The sequence below is a fragment of the Eleginops maclovinus genome, chromosome 6 (assembly GCF_036324505.1).
Source record: "Eleginops maclovinus isolate JMC-PN-2008 ecotype Puerto Natales chromosome 6, JC_Emac_rtc_rv5, whole genome shotgun sequence".
Taxonomy (NCBI): Eukaryota; Metazoa; Chordata; class Actinopteri; order Perciformes; family Eleginopidae; genus Eleginops; species Eleginops maclovinus.
This window is the reverse complement of record NC_086354.1, coordinates 13644365-13665297: the sequence shown is the minus strand read 5'-3', so window position 1 is coordinate 13665297 and position 20933 is coordinate 13644365. Positions and strand designations below refer to the sequence as shown.

The 20933-nt window shown below is 40.9% G+C and overlaps 1 protein-coding gene and 2 long non-coding RNA genes across 3 annotated transcripts in view; 2 read left to right on the top strand and 1 right to left on the bottom strand.

Moving 5' to 3' along the window:
• Positions 1–25: 25 nt before the first annotated feature.
• Positions 26–3800, bottom strand: LOC134865431 (uncharacterized). Its single transcript, XR_010165966.1, has 4 exons — positions 3631–3800; positions 1174–1259; positions 722–799; positions 26–221 (listed from the first exon to the last, which is right to left on the bottom strand). It is a non-coding gene; the product is annotated as an uncharacterized LOC134865431 (long non-coding RNA).
• A 7458-nt stretch (positions 3801–11258) lies between these two features.
• On the top strand, positions 11259–11855 carry LOC134865432 (uncharacterized). The gene is made up of 3 exons (XR_010165967.1): positions 11259–11357; positions 11541–11701; positions 11780–11855. It is a non-coding gene; the product is annotated as an uncharacterized LOC134865432 (long non-coding RNA).
• Positions 11856–12054: 199 nt separating this feature from the next.
• The window catches only part of LOC134866017 (collagen alpha-4(IV) chain-like), an 11770-nt gene continuing 2891 nt past the window's right edge, over positions 12055–20933 (top strand). Inside the window, exons 1-21 of the mRNA XM_063885908.1 lie at positions 12055–12084; positions 12194–12377; positions 12474–12545; positions 12793–12900; positions 13039–13256; positions 13423–13618; positions 13799–13963; positions 14312–14455; positions 14520–14630; positions 14780–14958; positions 15234–15297; positions 15473–15547; positions 15847–15954; positions 16412–16519; positions 16699–16770; positions 19378–19506; positions 19707–19814; positions 19959–20114; positions 20200–20307; positions 20510–20655; positions 20777–20885. Coding sequence (XP_063741978.1) covers positions 12055–12084; positions 12194–12377; positions 12474–12545; positions 12793–12900; positions 13039–13256; positions 13423–13618; positions 13799–13963; positions 14312–14455; positions 14520–14630; positions 14780–14958; positions 15234–15297; positions 15473–15547; positions 15847–15954; positions 16412–16519; positions 16699–16770; positions 19378–19506; positions 19707–19814; positions 19959–20114; positions 20200–20307; positions 20510–20655; positions 20777–20885 — 2590 coding nt within the window. The remainder of the gene's footprint in view (positions 12085–12193; positions 12378–12473; positions 12546–12792; positions 12901–13038; positions 13257–13422; positions 13619–13798; positions 13964–14311; positions 14456–14519; positions 14631–14779; positions 14959–15233; positions 15298–15472; positions 15548–15846; positions 15955–16411; positions 16520–16698; positions 16771–19377; positions 19507–19706; positions 19815–19958; positions 20115–20199; positions 20308–20509; positions 20656–20776; positions 20886–20933) is intronic.

Genomic DNA, 20933 nt, shown 5'->3' with positions numbered 1-20933 from the left:
GAAATACAAACAGTGGCCTACCCATAGTTCTTTTCTTAATCCAGTATAAAAAAAAGGACCCACTGAGCGTCTTCCTCAGTTACTACTTGTCACATTACACCCATCCACTGCTGTCCTATGGGTTATGCTAGGTCATGGCTTCATATAAATTAAGGTTCTTCGTCTGGATTCGAAAGGTACTTGATAGACAGGACAGCCCAGAGAAATTGTTTAACTTGATCCTGTAGAGGGAGGGGGCCAGAGCTTATTGATGCAGGTCAACCCCAAACATGATCCTTCTCATCGCCTCATCCCAAATTTGCACAAACAGTGGCAGTTACTCTGTTTGGTTTTCACTGATACAGAGGCAGGAGATTAGTTTGAATCTTGTCGGAGATTATCCTGCTTAGAGGGCACCAAGGCGTTCATGAAGATTCATTTGATATTCTCAATTTGGGTGAGTTTTTAATGTTTTTTATGAGCATTATTGACTGCTACCTTTAGTGTACATGGGCTGCTAATGTTTATGCTTTAAATATATCTGGTGGGTTGAGGTGCTGCACCTACAATTTCATCATCAGTAGCAAATAGATCTTTTGGAAAACATAATAACATGTTCCAACTTCTACCTAAAAAGAAAAGTATTCTTTACTGTCACATAATATCATCCGGCCCACAGCTCACAGGTGTTTCATGCTTACTTTTATTCACCAGAGGGGGCAGCACTGAGGCCAACACTCACCTGTAAAGCAGACCGATGAGAAAAAAGATGGGATCCTCAGTTACTGAAGTTACTCTGTCTCCCCACAGGTGAGTCCCACTGCAACAACATTTATATTAAATAATTACCAATATGGCATGCATGTTAATAATTTAATATTAATAGCATCCACTATATCTGGTGATTACAACTAAAAATGTTTTCCGACTGAACTGTATCACCACATCAGAAAATGTAGATTAATGTATCTTTAAGTCTTTTACATTTTTATTTCGTGTTAAACACTGGCAACAATGATTCAGTAACGTTTTATAAAAAACAAAAAAAACTTGTATAATATTTCTGAAACAAATTAAACCTTCATCTGCAGAACATACAGTATAAATCACAGAACCCGTACACAGTAAACACAATGAGGTATTTCTCAATAACTTTAAAGGAATTACCCTAATTTGTAAACCTACTATATTTACCTGAAGACAAACAAATTTCCTGCTTGTTTACTCGGATATTCAACACGTTTGCATACTGTTCCAACATGTTGACTTTTACTTCCCTCCTGTAATGTGCAGAATGACAACAGTTAATGTTTACCCACTGTCACATTCACAGGTGGATCCTTGTCTTCCTAGTCTTTGTGCAGCAGCTCAATGCAGTAAGGCTTTTCTTTTTAAGTCTTCATTACATGCATTCAGATTTAGATTAAAACTACTATGAGAACCTTTACATCTCAAATCCTCATATTTAATAATATTTTGCAAATAAACTTTGCATACACTTGTGTATACTTATATGAATATTTTGCAGGGATAATAATTATCAGCAATAAACCCAAACTCAGACTTTCGGCAACTGTAAGACACAGCAGACCTTAATTGTAATCAAAACTGTATTTAGTCATCCCATAAATCATGTCAAAACCTTATCATAGTTCTTTTAAATAATGGGAAGACAATTTTAATTGGGGCAACATATGCACTGATTAGGACTACATATAAGGATGAGCACAGATTTAGCTAAAACAGATTCAAAATCTATGTTTAAAGTATTTAGTGTGCTGGGGCCACAATAGATTAAACATGTTTTTTGAGTACACTAAGGGAAATACATGCACCAGCAAAGATGAAATGGAGCCCTGACATAAACATTATTTTTTTGTGATGGGCTTTGGTTGGAATTACTTTGTAAGGATGTTAAATTGGACTGCATTGCATTGAAATTAATTCTTTACAGTTTAAGTAGGCTGCATGTATATTTGCATAAACACTGCTGCTGCTTACAGTAACCTGGAATGTAGTTAGGCCATCAAAAATAACAAACCATTAATTCAAGATCATGAACCTGATGCTCTCAACGTACAAAATGTCACACTGTGTACGGAGCTTTCTAGTCAAGGAACTTATGACTTGTAAACACCTAAGTTCTGCCACATGCAGGTCTATAGCTAATTGTTGCGAAGAAAATAATGCTTAATGCATTTTATGCATCGGGAAACTGTATGTGTTGCTCTCTACTGTATGTGTTTATACAATGTACTTTCCAGCACAGTATACACTCATGCTTGGGTTTTCTTTTGGTATACAAAAAGACTTCTACTTCAGGTAAAGCGATAATTGGCTGTTATGATATAGTCCAAAATGGCATACTGCATCAGTATTGGTTAATGTCAACTGAAACGTAACAACATCACAATATAAAAATGCCAAAGAAAAATATAAGTCTAACAGCCTAGAAACAGTGCACTTCTTTGTTTTAAAGTTTATCCACAACAAAAGAAAAAGTCCCTGTCAGTAGTGTGGGAAGGAAACTATGCACATGCCAAGAGTCTTAGGCAATGCAGGTGTATGGATGATATTTGATGCTAAGAAAGGCTAATTATTAAAGTACGGTCAAAATAGAAATTGCAATCAACATGAACGACTTGACATATCATCATATCTATATTGATTTTAAACCTTTATTTTATACTCTAGGGCAGGGGTGTCCAAACGTTTTTCACTGAGGGCCACATACAGAAAAATATACGGAGAGCTGGGCCACCTATAGAGGTGAATATTAACTCATAAGTTAAGTTATAAGTTAGCAAAGCAAATCAAATGTAGGTGAATAATGTGCGATACTTAAAAATGCTTTGAGAAAAAAACAGCCTACATCCCATCTCTCTTTAGGGTTTCATTAATGTTGTTGGCAGCTCATTCCTTAAAACAGAAGCCTCAGATTGCTGATAATAAGAGTAAATATGAAGGTTCAATTTTCAAGCTTGTTATTATTATTGGTTTTTTTTTATTATCAACTAAGATTTGTTAAAAAATGGTTTAAATTCTAAATGACAGAATTTATTTGAAAATTGGGCTCATTAATATATTTTAACAATTATATTTGAGAAGTACAATATAAGACAAGCAAAAGTTTAACTTGTGGGCCATATTCCATTATACTTTTAGAATTAGCTGCGGGCCGCATTTGGCCCCCGGGCCGTAGTTTGGACACCCCTGCTCTAGGGCATTGAGGTTTCCCTCATTTTCAACGACGACGAGTGGGATATTATATTATATTGACATATCTCCTACATATCATCATTGAAGATCCTCCTTCTGAATAGTTACCTGAGATTAAAATCATCGGTGTCCACCGGTCACAGGATATTGTTTAAACGTTAAACTACACAACTGGTTAAAAGTGTGGTTGTCAATAAGGCTAAATGCTACTTTGTCAGATGTTAAGAGTTACACTGTTGTGCTTCCCAACGAGTTTAGTCGGATTATCACATTTGTTGAACTGAGTGGGAAATAAGAGATAGATATAATGACATGAACAATTGTGTAGCATATAGCTTTGCGTCGATTCACTCCAAGTTAATCTAATAACAGTTAAGTTAGTGCTGTTGCCATCATTTCCAATCGCATTTCTGACGTTAATTTACAACCTACCTTTGCGCCACCGAACAGAGGATATAACCCATGTTTATTTTTCTTATAACCTATATCAGGAGTACCATGAATTTAATAGTTTTTTAAGCTACTTTACAGAAATGTCTAAAACTCGTGTTGCTGTTGGTACCGAGGTATCGCGAGTGTTTGCTAAATCATTCCCTAAAACACCGCGTGTTGTTGTGGTGGAGCAACTGTTTCTAGATCTGGCATAGGTTAATTGAACTGAATAATATAGGCCTATCTATCAGTCATGTGTTTTAAATAAAAAAATTTGGGGTATATAAATAAGAATTTGCCAGGTTTTCAAACTTCCTCAAAAGAGCTATGTTGCGTGTTTTTATATGCTAATAATGATTACAAGGTAGTCACACACTTTTAATTAATTCATTGATTTGACACCTTTTTCGAGATAAGGTTGTATGTTGTAACTTTACGTCTTAGATTCTGATGAAGCTGGACTGGGCAATGGAGCCCGGTGCTAGAGATACTAGAGATACTAGCGTTGGACCAAAAGAGAAAGTGGGACAGCAGATGTGCAAATATTTGGTATGCTTTGAGAAAACATGACTGTGTTTGTGAAGGAGGAGACTGTTAAACCACTCGTACACATAAACATATCAGTGGGAATACTTAACATCTGAACAGTTTATCAGTAAGAGAGTTTTGAGAAATGTGAGATTTTTTTTTCCAAGGTCAGAGCACTCATTATTTACCCAAATCTCTGCGAGAACATTGATTTGTTTAAAACTATCTAATCAGGACTGTCGAGTCTCCACAGGGAAATGTGTTAATTCTCACGGCTACTATTAAAGCTCAGCTAAAACTCTGTTCTGCTTAGATAGCCTACACACTCAGCCTCAACTAGTCTCTCTCTCTCTCTCTCTCTCTCTCTCTCTCTCTCTCTCTCTCTCTCTCTCTCTCTCTCTCTCTCTCTCTCTTTCCTCTCCCTCATTGCAGCAATGATCACTCTATGTTTTATCAATGTTTATTGTTTCAGGGGAGTTTCATTGATGGCCCATGTGAAGGCAGAGACTGCTCTGTATGTCAGTGTCATCCTGCTAAAGGTGCCCGGGTGAGAACTTTTTTTTCTCATGTTCTCATGTATTAGGAATAACTCTCAATAGTAGGTTTATTCATGTTCTTTTTAAGAGATTTAAATAAGCAAGATATTCAACTGTAGAACATATTGATAGTAAATGTGTTTTCTTTTTGAATAATTCAAAACTAGTAACATGTATTGATTAGTTTCCATTATACACCATATACTTCCTGGATCCTTAAGGAAAAAAATAATACTCACAACCACAGTTAGAAGTTCAAAGTTAAAGTTTTATATACATGACTTTTCTCTCTGTAGGGAGCTCCGGGGAAGGCAGGACATCAAGGGCCCCAGGGACCAATGGGACCATGGGGACATCAAGGGTCACTTGGAGAGAAAGGCAGGAGGGGAGCAGAGGGAGCACCTGGCCCAGAAGGGCGCAAAGGTGACCGTGTGAGTGTTTATCTTCTTCTGTTTAAGATAGAAAGAGAAAGGCAGATAATGCCTCCAAGTTTCACCAACCATCACAAGGATGGCTTGGGAGGGAATAATGCAATATAAACCTGAATGAATGGATCACGCACATATTTTTTTTACTTTCAGGGCAAGACTGGTGTTCCTGGTGTTCGTGGTAATGATGGCTCACCTGTAAGTAAACCTATGGTGGAGTTGTACATTATTCATTTCCTGAACCCTGTACAGCTCAATGCGAAGTTAACATATTTCCTACTTATTTTCTTCCATATAGGATTACATATATACAGTGGGGCAAAAAAGTATTTAGTCAGCCACCAATTGTGCAAGTTCTCCCATTTAAAAAGATGAGAGGCCTGTAATTTTTATCATAGGTATACCTCAACTATGAGAGACAGAATGAGAAAAAAAAATCCAGAAAATCACATTGTCTGATTTTGAAAGAATTTATTTTCCAATTATTGTGGAAAATAAGTATTTGGTCAATAACAAAAGTTCCTCTCAATACTTTGTTATATACCCTTTGTTGGCAATGACAGAGGTCAAACGTTTTCTGTAAGTCTTCACAAGGTTTTCACACACTGTTGCTGGTATTTTGGCCCATTCCTCCATGCAGATCTCCTCTAAAGCAGTGATGTTTTGGGGCTGTCGCTGGGCAACACAGACTTTCAACTCCCTCCAAACATTTTCTATGGGGTTGAGATCTGGAGACTGGCTAGGCCACTCCAGGACCTTGAAATGCTTCTTATGAAGCCACTCCATCGTTGCCCTGGCGGTGTGTTTGGAATGATTGTCATGCTGAAAGACCCAGCCACGCTTCATCTTCAGTGCCCTTGCTGATGGAAGGAGGTTTTCACTCAAAATCTCACGATACATGGCCCCATTCATTCTTTCCTTTACACGGATGAGTCGTCCTGGTCCCTTTGCAGAAAAACAGCCCCAAAGGATGATGTTTCCACCCCCATGCTTCACAGTAGGTATGGTGTTCTTTGGATGCAACTCTGCATTCTTTCTCCTCCAAACACGACGAGTTGAATTTTTACCAAAAAGTTCTATTTTGGTTTCATCTGACCATATGACATTCTCCTAATCCTCTTCTGGATCATCCAAATGCCCTCTAGCAAACTTCAGACGGGCCTGGACATGTACTGGCTTAAGCAGGGGGACACGTCTGGAACTGCAGGATTTAAGTCCCTGGCGGCGTAGTGTGTTACTGATGGTAGCCTCTGTTACTTTGGTCCCAGCTCTCTGCAGGTCATTCACTAGGTCCCCCCGTGTGGTTCTGGGATTTTTGCTCACCGTTCTTGTGATCATTTTGACCCCACGGGGTGAGATCTTGCGTGGAGCCCCAGATCGAGGGAGATTAGCAGTGGTCTTGTATGTCTTCCATTTTCTAATAATTGCTCCCACAGTTGATTTCTTCACACCAAGCTGCTTACCTATTGCAGATTCAGTTTTCCCAGCCTGGTGCAGGTCTACAATTTTGTCTCTGGTCTCCTTTGACAGCTCCTTGGTCTTGGCCATAGTGGAGTTCAGAGTATGACTGTTTGAGGTTGTGGACAGGTGTCTTTTATACTGACAACGAGTTCAAAAAGGTGCCATTAATACAGGTGACGAGTGGAGGACAGAGGAGCCTCTTAAAGAAGAAGTTACAGGTCTGTGAGAGCCAGAAATCTTGCTTGTTTGTAGGTGACGAAATACTTATTTTACCGAGGAATTTACCAATTAATTCATTAAAAATCCTACAATGTGATTTTCTGGATTGTTTCCCCCATTCTGTCTCTCATAGTTGAAGTGTACCTATGATGAAAATTACAGGCATCTCTCATCTTTTTAAATGGGAGAACTTGCACAATTGGTAGCTGACTAAATACTTTTTTGCCCCACTGTATATTTGATTATAATATAAGACACTTTGTAATATGTCATTTGATTTTTCCAACTGTCTTACTGCACAGTTTATACATTTAGGATTCAATATTGACTACTAAACAGTAAATGCTGCAGTTATTTTTAAACTTGTGTCTGCTATTCCCTCTAGTGGAGACATCATGGCATACTGTAGCTGTTGGCTGTGTGTTTATGCCTAATGCAGCTGCCTCTTCACTACTTAAGTGTATGTGTTAAAAAAAAAACACACAAGTTGTTCATCTTAACCATTATGTTATAGGATAATATTATGGATTAAATATGGGCCTGATGCTTTGGGATACTTTTAACCAACATTTCTTTATGGTTTCAACAAGTGGTCATAATAGTGGCGTCTGATATTGTTATGGCTTACATATATATTACATCTATTGAACAGGGCCACCCTGGAGCAGGCGGTGAGCCTGGTTTGCTGGGAGTTGATGGCTGTTACGGGACAAGGGGTCGACCAGGAGTCTCTGGTATCCCTGGTTTTGATGGTCTCCATGGGCCACCGGTGAGTAAAGTTAACTTTTTACATGTTTAAATCATAGTGATATTTTTGTAAAAAACTGCAGTTGACTTATTTAACAGATGTAGTATGTAGCTTTTGTAGCAATAATTAATTGAGGACCTGAATTTTGACAAACATATTCATTCAACATAATTCAAGGTTTGGCCACATAATCCAGTATAAACGTTCCAGTGATTTGTTTCAACTAAGTCCAAACAAATGTTAACATTTATTGTGTTTTCTTATTAGGGTTTACATGGACCTAAAGGGATTAAAGGAGAACCTTTGTATGGGGCTGCCCTTCCTGGACCACCGGTAAATTTCCTTCGTTTGGAGAAGCTCTTATAATAACAAACAGAGCTTCACAAGTGTCAAAATGCATTTCTGTTTCAGTGGGTTCATAATTATTTGCAATGTACACTGTCTGTGAATTTTCAACATTCTCAAATGTGTTTTGTGTTATCCTACAGGGGGAGCGTGGTAGAGATGGACAAGGGGGGCTTACTGTATGTTATGTTTTCTCATTTTTACTGAGTATTTTGAATCAGTAATTCATTATTCTGTAGTAATATTCTAAACGAAGAATCCTCCAAGCCCTTTTTTTGCTAAGAAATAAAGCAGGAATTGAATGATTTCAATTTCGCAAGGGGCTTATAATTAAACTGACTCTGCTTACATTGACTTTCTTTTAACATTGTATTGTTGTTTCTAAATCAGGGACGAAATGGAGACATTGGACCTAAAGGAAGCACAGGCCCTCGTGGTGATCCTGGATATGAAGTAAAAATAAGTCTTGTATATAGCTTGTAATAAAGGACATTATATTACTAAACATGCACGTTAAGCAGAAATATATATTATGACCATCAATGTTCATGATCTACATTACAAGAAGAAGTGCACAGGTAAACATTTTTATTTGTGTGATTTCATTAAGGGTTTGGATGGACCAAAAGGTGTGAGAGGACCACCAGTGAGTCACCTTTTTCACAATTTTTGCGAATAATTGCTATTAAATAAAGAAACATACACGTGCATACACAGACACACCCATGCATCCATAAAACCTTTCTATAATTTTGATTGTTGTGTAGGGTGACCCCGGAGGATCACTGGCAGGAGGTGAAGGTGACTATGTAAGAAACAATTTATGCCTTTCAAAGCTATGCAACGAGGTTTTGCTGTGATGTGTTTGTGTTTATGCATGTGCGATTATAACACCAGCAAATGTCTTCACCCCTTCATATTCCAGGGGGAACAAGGACCACCTGGCCCACCTGGCCCAGACGAAACAGAAGAACAACAAAAATCTCCGTCAGACTTTCTTCTAACCAAAGGTTACAAGGTGACACCAAAGCTCTTATTTGTGATTTTACAAGACTACTGATATTTAACTACCTCATATATGTGTATAAAAAGAAATATTTTATATTTTTCTTTATTTTCTTTCCTGCTTCTCAGGGAGACCGAGGTCTTCCTGGACCATGTGGACTAAAGGGCATAAGGGTGAGTTCTAATGTCAGCATACATGTATGTCTGAGAGAAAGAAAAAGTTAGTTTGTTTGAATTTTTGTTCCTAATTAGGGCGGAGACTACAGCATTCAAGGAATGAAAGGAGAGCAAGGAGTCCCTGGTTTTCCTGGATTGAGGGTTTGTGTCTTAAATCACACTGCAAAACGCTTTTAGACAACACATACAATATTCACTCCATTGTTTCCATCTGTAGGGTCTTCCAGGATTGCCTGGTAGCAATGGACTGCCAGGACCTGAGGTAAACTTAATCATGAGGACTAACCCTTTCCTGTGATTGTATTGTTTTGCATTTTTTAAGTTAAATATATTCATATATTTTCAGGGTGTCCATGGAGAGAGAGGATTTCCAGGACTCACTGGAAGAAATGGACCAAAGGTGAGCGTTAGATAAACATTAAAGAAATTGGCATACAATTTGAACAACATTAAAAAAGCTTGTGTCGAATGCAGAAAGTAGCAGATGTATAATAATATACTAAACAGCTATTGCATGGGTAAAGCTTGATATTGACAGGAATCTATATATTTTCAGCATAATCCTTGTGATACCTTTGATCCACTTACAATTAGAAGTGTTCTTCAAATGTAGGAACAAAGTAAAGGGAAACTGTTGCCCTCTTGTGGTCACTTAGTGTCACATTTGCACCAGATTATCTACATCAGTGGCATTTTCTGTTTATAACTATGGTTTCTGTCTTTGTCTTTGCATTCAACAGGGTTACCCAGGAGATCCAGGTCCCCCAGGTCTCCAGCACTTTCACAATGGAAGTGATGCCAGAGGTGATATAACAGCTGAAGCTACACTCTCCATACTGATTGAACTATGTGTGGACAATAGTAGCACTATCTTATTAGATGTCTTTTATTTGAAAGATGAATAGGAAATCATTTATTGAAATAAAGGCCAATAGTCAACAACCTTAGTTTTTCTGATTTGACCAATATAAGTTTATTATATTGGCAAAACAATGTTCTCACCACTGTAACTGTAGAATGTTTATACATGCTGAACATAGCTTTAAAAAGTATATTCCCCATTAACTTAACTCTGAAAAACTCATCCTCTCGAAGGTTGAAAGGTCGCTGTAAAATCGTTTACTTTAAACTTGTTGTCAAATTAAAATGTGTCAGTAACCATACTATAAAAAGTGAATATAACTATCATTAACAAGGTTTGTTTACAAACAGTTGAGAAAATGAGACAATAGCAAACACACTACGTAGGACAGTAATTAAGCCTTACTACATTTTTCATGGTTTTATGTTTTTATGGTTTAGGTGTTAAAGGTGACACTGGGTATGCTGGATTTCCCGGACTCCCTGGTGAGCCTGGGCACATGGGCATTCAAGGACCTACTGGCCCACCAGGGTTAACAATACCAGGTCAGAGTTGGTCTCTAACTTTCCAGTTACTGCTGACTTCATGCACTACATATACAATATATCACAGAGTATATCTCTCACTGTGATCAGGATTGTACCTGCAGTTAAAAACTCAGACAGTCAGTCAGTCAGTCAGTCAGTCAGTCAGTCAGTCAGTCAGTCAGTCAGTCAGTCAGTCAGTCAGTCAGTCAGTCAGTCAGTCAGTCAGTCAGTCAGTCAGTGTTGATGCTACCTTATTGTAAGTTTCATATCGTCTTTCACACCCTACTAGAAGAGCCTTGGTTGCCTGGTCAACGAGGGTCCCCCGGTCCCAAGGGGTACAAGGGAGAGCCAGGAAGGTTTAACTACTTGGATGATCCATTTCCGGGACCAAAGGGAGTTAAAGGACACCTCGGGCCTAAAGGTGTCAGAGGTTCCCTCGGGCCTCCAGGTATATCAGTACTTTTCTTATGTTAAATACAAAATATAAATGTTAGTTAATTTTACAAATGTATATCATTTTTTGAAAAAAGTTAAGCTAGGTTGTTGATGTTTTATTTTGAACATTTACTTACCTTTCGTGTGTGTGTGTGTGTGTGTGTGTGTGTGTGTGTGTGTGTGTGTGTGTGTGTGTGTGTGTGTGTGTGTGTGTGTGTGTGTGTGTGTGTGTGTGTGCATGTGGCATTCTTGATCAGGATGTGGAGGTGAGTTCTCTATTACTTCTGATTAAAAAAAGTCATCTTTTGCTCCAATGCTTCCTTAAACTTTGAACTTCTTCAATAATTGTGTTTGGTTGATTTACAGATTACTATTGTGAACCTGGTTACCCAGGGGACCCGGGTGATAGAGGCCCTAATGGACCCCATGGAAACAAAGGACTCAAAGGAATTAAAGGTGATCTCTGACCTTTTATTGATTCTACAAACAGATTGTGTTATGTGTCAAGAAATGTACCGTGGGAATTACCTGGAACATATTGGTGATTTTGTATAATTGTATATAATTCAGTAGGTATAACTGTGCAGAATATAAAAACACTGCATCATACTCATACATGTTGTCCCCCATGTTGTACAGGTTGTCTAGGGGAATGTAACTGTAGGTCTGAAGGAGGAAGAGAAGGTCCCCCTGGTCCAACTGGACCAACTGGTTCTAAAGGTTCTCCAGGGTTTCCTGGAACTCAAGGACTTAAGGGAGACCCTGGGCTAAAAGGACATGATGGTCCAAGAGGACCAGAAGTAAGGACAGTAGGAAAACAAATTAAGTAAGAATTAAAGTGTAGTGTGCAGTTTTGTATTTGACTATGTTTTTCACAGGGCTTTCCAGGTATTCATGGTATTAAAGGACACAAGGGTCAAAAAGGTCACTCTTTTGAGTCAGACGTTAAAGGTGAGAACCTGTCCTACAGTGTTATTGAACAAGCAAGGGGTATACTTACTTTAAATGTTTGGAAACATCTGCAAAATCCAAATTTTTAACAGTTGCCTATAATGTAATATCTGTTTATTTTTGTTGTTGTAAGGTGCCAAGGGTGACCTAGGAGACCCTGGACATTCTGGTCCTCCTGGAACATCAGGTAGGTCAGGAAGGGATGGTCCCCCTGGCCCTGCAGGTGACCCTGGTATACCGGTGAATTGCTGTACATTTTATTTCTGAAATAGAAAACTATTTTCGATTCGCTACACTTTGTTTTGGTTGTGCAGTTATGATATCAGGCAACATTTTTGCAGGGTGCTGGATTTGTAGGGTTACCTGGTCCCAAAGGGTACCCTGGTGCTGCTGGACTCAAAGGGTTTCCAGGTCCTATTGGCCCTCCCGGTCCTGGTTTTTCAGGCCCTAAGGGGCTCCAAGGACCTAAAGGGTATCAGGGAAGTCCTGGCCCCTCAGGAATTCCTGGACGAACAGGCCCTCCAGGTCAGATACCTGATTTGAGAGATTCTCAGTTGGTGTTGATAAGCCCCTTAAGCAGGTGTCAGGGACTCAAAAAATATATTGCATTTGTGTCCCAAGGTGAAAATGGGTTAAGCTGTCATGAATATGAAATTGGACCACCAGGTCCCGAGGGGAAGCCAGGATCACCGGGTAAGTCTCACAGGTGTTCCTCATACTATCTTTGATTAGAATGCATTCTCAATGCAAAAATCCCATCTTTCAGTCAAAGGAGGGTTGCGTTATTGTTTGTTGACAAGTCCTAATGCCATTTCTAGTGCCAGAATTTGATTGACTTACAGTAGTGTACTAAGCCACGTGTCATTAAAAGGAATGACTTATGACCCTTGAAACGTTTGATGTTCATGTTGCAAGGCACATTTTCTTTGGATCCTTGTAGGTATTCCAGGTGAGTCAGGAAGAGATGGTCCTCCAGGAACTCTGGGACACCCAGGCCCGAAAGGCATGAAAGGAGATGACAGTAGTACTGGAGGAATTGGACAGATAGGTAACAACTCTCTAAAATGTTATATATCTATACACAATTTTATAAAGATTGTTCTTCTTTGGAGAGACCAAGTTCAAGGTGTTGCTAGAAAGTTAGGGGGATTATTTGTGCACTTATAGGTCTCTTTTTTTTATATAGGACTTCCAGGTTTAGATGGGGATCCAGGTGACCCTGGTGCCAGGGGAATTAGCCAGGTTGGTCCTCCAGGCCCTCCAGGGTTTCAAGGAGATCCAGGCAGGAAGGGTGAGCCAGGCGATGTTTTCTCTGCCAGGCCATTTGATACTGGCCCACCTGGCCGCCCTGGGCTTTTGGGGAAGAAAGGACTACGAGGCATTCCTGGAAACCCTGGATCTGCAGTTAAGTTTTATCTCTATTCAAGACTTAAATAGAGTTTACTTAAATTTCAAGTAAACACAAACCATCCACTGAACAAAGTAGGCTTCAGTTATGTTGGCCTATTTCATTCAAAAAGATCCCAGATATAATTACAGTGTACTTCCCATTCTAATCTGTGCATTGAAGTTGGTTCACCATCGATGCCTCTTAATTACAGGTGAACAAGGCCTGTCTAGACCACCTGGTTGGAAAGGAGAGCCAGGATCCAGTGGTGACCCTGGGGCCACTGGTCCCCGAGGCCCACCTTGCACTGCATTTGAACTGAAAGGACTTCCAGGGCCTCCAGGCCCTACAGGAAATCCTGGACACAGGGGAATACCAGGTGATCACACAGCAGCAGAAAGCATCATTTTGATTCTCTGTCACTCTGGTTGTCCATCTTTGTGTCCCCTAACAATGTCAAATGTATATGAATTGCACATTCATGAATGTCTAGTTGTGAAGCCACCATCTGACCATCCATTAAAACATTTCTCTCTTTCAATTGCAAAATGTTGCATAGGCCTTCCTGGTCAGAAGGGTTTGAAGGGAGATATAGGTCCACCTGGTCATGGACTTAGGGGTCCAAAAGGTTTCCCTGGCCCTCCTGGTTTGTCAGTGGTTGGACCAAGAGGCCCTAATGGCATCTCAGGAGAACCTGGGGCTGACGGCTTGCCAGGAAAGAAAGGTGAACCACTGACCTAGAATGACAGGAAAGCTTTGGAGAAATAACTGTGTTTTTAACCATTTCAAAATCAGACAGGTTTTTCTGACATTGTCTGCACCATCAAGCATCACATACAAAGCTGTACTTGTGCATATGTACCCACTACCTCCAGACACCAAAAATATAACCATCATCTGATCCCCACATTTCCCACCAATACCAGAATCACACTGCAGGTCGGAGCTGTTACAGTATATGTCACTGACCAAATACAACAACAAGGCTTTTACTAAAACCCAATCCAATATTTTTGTTTCTGTAAAACAGTCTGTCCTTATTACAATTATACTTTCCTTTCAATTCATCTAGGTGAAAGTGGGTACCCAGGCAAACCTGGGGCCATACGTTTACCAGGCCATCCTGGACCTGCAGGGCCCAGGGGTAAACAAGGAGAGACAGGTTTTACTGGTCTCCCAGGGGACCCTGGATACCCAGGACAGCCTGGTAATAAAGGTAAGTTTCCGTTTAAAAGTCATGTATTTATTGAGATTTCATTATAACTCTGTTGTCCATCCAGGTGTACGTGGTTTGCCAGGATTACCAGGACCTTCAGGGATTGTGAATGTAAAAAAGGGCCAACTAGGAATTTCTGGAAGGGAAGGGCAACAAGGACAACAAGGACCTGAAGGCAAGGAACCTTGCATCTAACTTATGCATTTTTTAAAACAACTAAGAAGATGATTGCTTGAAGTGCAGGTTGATGAACTAAAAAGACTTACTTAAGATTGTGATAAACAGTATAGGACTACATAAATATTATGTTGTCTGTGCTAACAGGCTCAAAGGGCCTGAGGGGACCACCAGGTGATTCAGGACCAGATGGGTGGCCTGGTTCTCTAGGGTATAAAGGCAGCACTGGTGCTCTGGGCAGAGCAGGAAGACCAGGTTCTCCAGGGTTCCCTGGAATCAAAGGTTTCACTGGTCCAAGGGGATTGCCTGGACAAAGTGGAGATCCGGTACACAAAACAAATAATCTTTGCTCTTAAATATTTTGCAACAGCTGTTTGTGTTCAGCTTTTTTCTTGATATATGTCAGAATGTTCTCAAATAAAATGTTTTCCTCTTTTGTGGGGACTTCTCCATGGATTAAGTTGATGGCTAGCCTTAGACTACTTATGTTTAATTACCTGTAGAACAGATACAATATAAGTGGTTCAACGATACATAATTCATTGTAAGTCAGTCTCTGAAGTGATGTTAAATTGAGTGCATGTATTTATGTCTTTTAAAGGGAGATCAAGGGCCTTTGGGACCATCAGGTATTCCAGGGTTACCGGGATTTCCAGGTGTCAAAGGTGAGTCGAAAGAGAGATTCATTTCATTTAATGGAGAAAAAGGTTTTTAGTTTACAACAGAATTAACTTTGGAATGGGTCATTAGTGTTTTGCCACTTTGATTCAAGATTCAAGATTCAAGATGTTGTAGTATGTTGTTATAATAAATGCATACCGTATCTCAAATCGGTTGCAGGTAACCCAGGACAATCTTATGGAGACCCTGGTCCACCTGGATCCAAAGGAATGCCAGGAGAGGATGGACAGACTGGTGAGTTTAGAAAATACCACACACTTGTGGGCAGCAAGGAGGACCCCAATGTGTGACATGGCCTTACACTATCTTATAAAGTAAATAAAAAGTCAAATCTAATTAAGAACATAAAAGGATACATTTACCAGAAGGCCTTAAGAATTAGAAATTATTTGAAACGATGAAGAGTGACTGAAATTATTTTGTTATATATTAGTTTATTTTGAAAAAGGTTTTGAGTTTCCTAGAATATATAATTCTCTAAGTGGATGTATAACTGTAATTAAATGAATATCTACTCAATAATTCCCCTTGAGTGCCCAGAGGGATTCCAGGTTATCCAGGAGACCCAGGACCCCGGGGAAGGTCCGGACAACCAGGACAACCAGGCATTGATGGGGAGCCAGGAAGACAAGGAGAAACAGGTGATTTATGTCAGAGAATGCTGTGTGTGTGTGTGTGTGTGTGTGTGTGTGTGTGTGTGTGTGTGTGTGTGTGTGTGTGTGTGTGTGTGTGTGTGTGTATAAACGTCATACCATTTTGTCAATCAAATTATCATCCTAATGTTGCCATAGTGCATCTTTATTTCAGCTGCTTGTGTGTTTGTCTTGGATTTTTATGTGTTTTTTGTAAATAAAAACTGTATTTAGTATGTATTTATGTTTTGGTAGGCACACCTAGCAACTTTAACATGAATCAGCCAATTTGGTGTCAGCAAACAATGCTTCTGGCTTATACAAGCAGTTGACAGGTGTACCTAATACATTGGGTGTGAGTGTAATATACTGCAAGAGGGGATAAATGCAGGAACACTGCTGATGTTCAAACGTAGAGTTAACGATGCTATATGGTGGTTGGGGCCTTTTTATTTGTGTGTCTCAGGCTTCCCTGGTCCTCGTGGCTCTTCAGGTCTTCCAGGTATTCCAGGTCTGCCAGGTGATCATGGAGGTCTGGGACCACTTGGCCCACCTGGCCCATATGGGCCTCCAGGTACTAACAATGTTGTTTATCAGCGGATGGGCAGGGTACAGGCAATACACTGTAATTGTTATTTGTGTTGGCTAATATTAACATCACTTTGCTTAATTTCAGTCTCAATGGGGTTCTAAGATGTGCATGCCAAAACCTTAACAAGAGAATTCTTTTGTTTTGCTGGCATTTTCTAAAAGGGACCCCTGGACCACCAGGTCTTGATGGACTAGATGGGCTTAGAGGTCCAAATGGGATAAAAGGCGAGAGTGGTAAGAATGATTTTTATCATAACTTTAAATAGGTGCTTCATTTATTAGGGTCTGAGACCAGAGGCCGTCGAAGACCCTATTGAAATTGGTCATTCGCTTAGACGTCTGAAATTGGTTTCGGAACTTTCCGATAAAAATTGCGTAGGCCACGCCCACTTCCGTTTTTAGCGTTAACTCCCCCTACTTTAACTTTCTCGGAAACGAACGACAATCGCTACGCATATCCAGGGTCCGGAGACGAACAAAAAAGCCTCTTGGGCCTGTATGAAAAAACGTACAGGAAGTCGGCCATTTTGAATTTGGCGTCGGATATACGCTCGTACTTGAACAAACTCCTCCGAGGGGCCTTGTCCGATCGGCTCGAAAATCGTCGGGTAGCGTCTTGAGACATGGGCGACAAAACGATATCACAAACTCTAACTTTTTTTTGCACGACGTAGCCGTTATTTAGCACCAAAGTTCGCGTTCGTACGATTTTCGGCGACCCCTTGCCATGGAACACAATGATGTCATAACTCCAACTGACATGCTCAGAAAGTCACCAAACGCCACATGATGGTTAACACTGCTGCCCTGAACAGCTCTACGTCAAAATGTACGTTACAAAATGTGGCGTTGCCATCGCAACGCATCCCTCGCCATAACACACGATGCCGCTGTAACTCCAATGGACACGATCCGATCGACCTCCAATCTTCGCCTGTGTGTCACTGGTCCATGCTCAACAGCTGTAAGCAGAATCTGCGATCTCACGGTCGGCCGTTGCCATGGAAACCGCAATGCTCGCCATAAAAAACGTTATTGTAAGTCAATGGAAAATCATCCGAACGCCACCAGACCTCAGATAATGGTTAATGGTCCGCCCCTCAACAGCTCTATGTTAATTATGGTGTGTCACCATATGTGGTTGCCATGGAACGCAATGCTCGCCATAAAACACGGTGTCATCTTAACTCAATGGAAAATCATCCGAACGCCACCAGACTGATGATAATGGTTACTGGTCCGGCCCTGAACAGCTGTATATTAATTATGGGATGTCATCGTATGCCGTTGCCATGGCTACAAAGTTTTCTCATAGTTCCAGGTAACATGTTCCAAATGGCCCAAAACGTAACATGTTTGATATTGATGCAGCCCTGAACACATCTAGGAGTATTATGGGATGTCATATGCTGTTGCTATGGGAACGCAATGCTCACCATAAAACACGTTGTCATTATAAGTCAATGGAAAATCATGTTAATGGCACGAGACTGTAGATAATGGTGACTGGTCCGGCCCTGAACAGCTCTATGTTAATTAAGGGATGTTAACATATGCCGTTGCCATGGAAAGTCAATGCTCGCTATAAAACACGTTGTCATCAAATGGAAAATCGTCCAAATCGTACCAGACTGCAGATAATGGTTGCTGGACACGCCCCGAACAGCTCTATGTTAATTATGGGATGTCATCATATGCCGTTGCCATGGAAACGCAATGCTCGCCATAAAACACGTTGTCATTATAAGTCAATGGAAAATCATGTTAATGGCACGTCCAAATCGTACCAGACTGCAGATAATGGTTGCTGGACACGCCCCGAACAGCTCTATGTTAATTATGGGATGTCATCATATGCCGTTGCCATGGAAACGCAATGCTCGCCATAAAACACGTTGTCATTATAAGTCAATGGAAAATCATGTTAATGGCACGAGACTGTAGATAATGGTGACTGGTCCGGCCCTGAACAGCTCTATGTTAATTAAGGGATGTCATCATATGCCGTTGCCATGGAAAGTCAATGCTCGCTATAAAACACGTTGTCATCATAAGTCAATGGAAAATCAACCAAATCGCACCAGACTGCAGATAATGGTTACTGGCCACACGCTGACCAGCTCTATGTTAATTATGGGATGTCATCGTATGCCGTTGCTATGGCAACACGTTTTTCTCTTAACTCCAGTTAACATGCTCCAAATGACCTAAAACGTAACATGTTTGATATTGATGCAGCCCTGAACACATCTAGGAGTATTATGGGATGTCATCATATGCCATTGCCATGGCGACAGATCATGTTTGTGTTAATGCTGTAACTCCCATGAATGTCGTCCGATCGGCCTGAAACTTCCCGCCTTTTCTAACGAGTGACTCTGGAAAACACCTGCGCGACACATGTCGACGTTGTGACAACATCCTGCCAGCGTCTCAGACCCGCTCATCGCTGTTGCAGCTTTAATTTGTTTCTTTTATCTGTTGGTATACTTTTCTTGTGCATGTAGTATACACTACAAACACTTAATTGTTAAAGCATAATTTCAGCCATACCATATACCTTTCATTCAGACCCCAACCCCACTCACCTTCACCACTACTGTACCCATACCCCCCTTTCAAGTCTTTTGATACCTACAAGAGTCCTATGGGTGCAGACACACCACCTAAAGAGCGCAACATGTACCATGGAGGGCCACATGCAAGAGCACCTGCTTCCTATTCAGATATGAAGGGCTCATTCTAAGCTAACAAAAAACAAACTATTTCTAGTATCAGGCAATTAAACACTTTTGAGAACGCACTAATCCTTTAAACAATGTACATGTTTATTACTTCAAGGCATAGGTTTCTCTGGCCCTCCTGGACCAGATGGTCTTCCTGGAGTCAAAGGGGTCAGGGGACAGCAAGGGTCTCCAGAAGTCAGTTTTCCTGGGCCTAAAGGCCAGAGAGGCCCATCTGGCTTCAAAGGTATCAAACATCTATACCAATACAGTTCCTAGTGCATCTGCTTATGCTAGTGGTGGAAACATTAACAGTTGCAGACAAACATTTTTGTTAGCACTTTATTGCTCTATATCTGCTTTTTGTTGAGAGTGTTTACTGTCTCCGTCCTCTAGTCATTACACCCTGAGATAACCTATTTCACTTTTCCCTGTTTCTTCCCTCAGGTCTTCCAGGCTCCCCAGGGGCATCTGGGAACCCTGGGATAGATTGCTTCAAGCCTCCGCCAGGATCCTACGGGGACATAGGATATGAAGGACCTCCAGGATCCCCAGGTGTGTTTCTTTGCACCTATTTACGCTTGTCCATTCGTCCCTTGTCTCCATTGTTGTGTGGCCCCATTTGGGAATGAACATTGTTTGGATGTTTTTGTTTAAGTGTAGGTGTGCCTTTCAATTAGTCTACAATTGGGTTTTTAGGCCCTCCTGGGGAGCCGGGCCTTCCAGGCAGCAGCATTTTCTCCAAAGGAGACCCAGGTTCAACCGGCCTACCTGGGTTACCAGGCCGCAAGGGCGACGGTGGCCCCCCAGGGCCTTCTGGGTCACAGGGCTACCAAGGGGTTACAGGGCCAAAAGGTATACTAGGTGCATTACTGCTGCCATCAGTATTTACTGTGTTGCCATCCACTTAAGCACTGAAAATGGTGCTGCACTTTGACAGGTGAGAGAGGTCCTAAAGGTCCTAAAGGTCCTCCAGGCCCCAATGGTCAGACTGGAGTCCCTGGGCCTTGGGGCAGGAAGGGTTCAACTGGCCCAACTGGGGCAGCAGGTAAGTGACACCTAAATGGCGAACAGATATGCCGTTATTTCTATGTGAAGTCAAGACATCTGTTAAAATGTGAGTGTGCATTTGCGTTTCAATGACTGAGGGTATTTAAGTGACATTAAAAAGTCTTAAGATTCTTTACATATTGTGTTTTACTTTCATTCATTTTGAAATATTTATTATTCATTAAACACTTTTTTCCCAGGTGCTAAAGGTGCCCCTGGTGATTCCATCAGAGGCAACCGAGGTGAGGCTCCACCTGGACTCCCAGGACCACGTGGATTACCAGGATCTGTGGGATATCGTGGCGATGTAGGTCCTCCTGGGACTCCAGGACGTAAAGGCAAGAGAGTCTAATATATTCTTCATGTATGTATTTGTTTACATATTATGGTCTCAATAAATCTGTGTTGTACTGTATGTGTTAATCCTCATTTTTCTGTATGTATCTGTGTGTGCTTCAGGACTGAAGGGTCCTGTAGGGTATGTAGGCCTGCCTGGCAAACCAGGTCCTGCTGGTCGTGATGGTCCTGTTGGAGACCCAGGAGATGTTGGTCAGCAAGGATTTACTGGGCCTCAGGGTAATCAGATACAGCCATTTAGAACTGTAACAAATCCATCTACTATGT